Source organism: Arachis ipaensis, chromosome B09, assembly GCF_000816755.2.
Source record: "Arachis ipaensis cultivar K30076 chromosome B09, Araip1.1, whole genome shotgun sequence".
In the NCBI taxonomy this organism is placed as follows: Eukaryota; Viridiplantae; Streptophyta; class Magnoliopsida; order Fabales; family Fabaceae; genus Arachis; species Arachis ipaensis.
In genome coordinates this window covers 32976678-32978433 of record NC_029793.2, presented here as the reverse complement: position 1 = coordinate 32978433, position 1756 = coordinate 32976678, and the positions used below count along the sequence as shown (strand labels likewise).

General features: G+C 35.6%; 1 protein-coding gene and 1 non-coding gene across 3 annotated transcripts in view; both read left to right on the top strand.

The window, feature by feature from the left end:
• LOC107618130 (importin subunit alpha-2) overlaps positions 1–1399 on the top strand; it is a 5868-nt gene extending 4469 nt beyond the window's left edge. The window contains exons 9-11 of one of the 2 annotated variants that reach the window (XM_021112576.1): positions 58–185; positions 284–683; positions 793–1399. In XM_021112576.1, coding sequence (XP_020968235.1) covers positions 58–185; positions 284–656 — 501 coding nt within the window. In that variant the 3' untranslated portion in view covers positions 657–683; positions 793–1399. The remainder of the gene's footprint in view (positions 1–57; positions 186–283; positions 684–792) is intronic. The other variant, XM_016320085.2, reaches the window with a different exon arrangement.
• Positions 1580–1651, top strand: TRNAP-AGG. Its single transcript has one exon. It is a non-coding gene; the product is annotated as a tRNA-Pro (tRNA).

Sequence of the window (1756 nt, the reverse complement as noted above, 5' to 3'; positions counted from 1 at the left end):
TTAAACTTCATAATATTCTCTTCTAATTCTGAATGATCTTGTGTTTTTCAATTACAGGCTGTAATTGAGTCTAATATAATTGGTCATTTGGTCAGCCTGCTTCAAAATGCTGAGTTTGACATCAAGAAAGAGGCTGCTTGGGCTATATCAAATGCTACATCTGGTGGATCTCATGAACAAATCAAGTATGGAGAGTAGCTTTTGTTTGCAATATCCCCTGGATGTTATAGCATTCTTATGATACTTTTAGTATCAAGTTATGATTATTTATTGTGCTTGACAGGTACTTGGTAAGCCAAGGGTGTATCAAGCCCTTGTGCGATCTTCTCATCTGTCCTGATCCTAGAATTGTGACAGTTTGTCTGGAAGGACTGGAAAACATCTTGAAGGTGGGAGAAACTAATAAAAATATGGGCACTATTGGTGATGTGAATCTATATGCCCAAATGATTGACGATGCGGAGGGTTTGGAGAAAATTGAGAACCTTCAGAGTCATGATAACACAGAGATTTATGAAAAGGCAGTGAAGATTCTTGAAACATACTGGTTGGAGGGAGATGACGAGACTATGCCTCCAGGGGATGGTTCACAACCAGGGTTTAACTTTGGTGGCTCTGATGGTCCTGCTGTGCCACCCGGTGGATTCAACTTTTAATTAGAAGATATTCATGCTTTTTCTTGGGTAACAATTATGTTGATCTTCCCCTCATTCCTATTTCTGTAAATCCTTGAATATTCCGTAGAATTGATATTGGTGATTTGTTTGTGGCTTGTTTTCTTTAATATTCAAGACATTATTCAGAAGTTTGTCAACTGCAGGAATTTTGGCTGGCTTAAAGTCGTCCAGTACCACAGGACAACAATTGGGGTAAAGTTAATGCTGTCATTGTGTGCATCCTATAAGGTCCATCCTTGGTAAATAAGAGGATTGCTGAACCCAGCTTTGGTTTTCGCAGTGGCTGGTTTTACATATCACATGGTGTCAGATGAGTTGTGGCATGGTTTTTTTTGCCACTTTAGATTGCACTTACGGGTTCATTCTGCCAAGTAATCATCATCATAGAATTGATGTTCAGTCTTGTGGTCTTTCCTTTGTAATATGCTAAATATTATGTCTGTCCTTCATTATAGTTACAAGAAAACATTGAAATCTTTGTTTTCCCTGATGTTTCCCCGAATGGGCGTTTTTTCGTTGTTTTTTTGTGTCTTTCTAGTTTGGTTTGAGTAGCAGAAAAATAGTTTGGTGCTAACATTTTTTTTAATTATCAACTGTCAAATGTCAAAACATTATACATAGTTTCTTATCTCGTTTGTTGGTTCTCCAACAAAATACCTCCCTATTTAACGGTCTCAAAGTGGGGTTCATTGATTATAGCATTCAGCCTAATTATACATATAGATATTTTATATATTTTGTATTTAGACTTTTTTATTTATCTTTTCTCATTGTTACAGTCATTCGTAAAGTCAAATATTAAATAGAGTGGGAAGGTAGGAACAACCTTTTCTGGTTGTTTTATTTAAATACAGTCATGATATATCGATAATTATTTTGCTTTTCGAAGTTCATGACATGAAGGGCATTTGGTCTAGTGGTATGATTCTCGCTTAGGGTGCGAGAGGTCCCGAGTTCAATTCTCGGAATGCCCCAGGTTTTTTTTGTCATATTAATATATAATAATTAAGCAGTCACTCACTCTAATAATGTTCTAACTTTTTTATTAATTTTTTTTTACTATTTTATTTATAGATAAA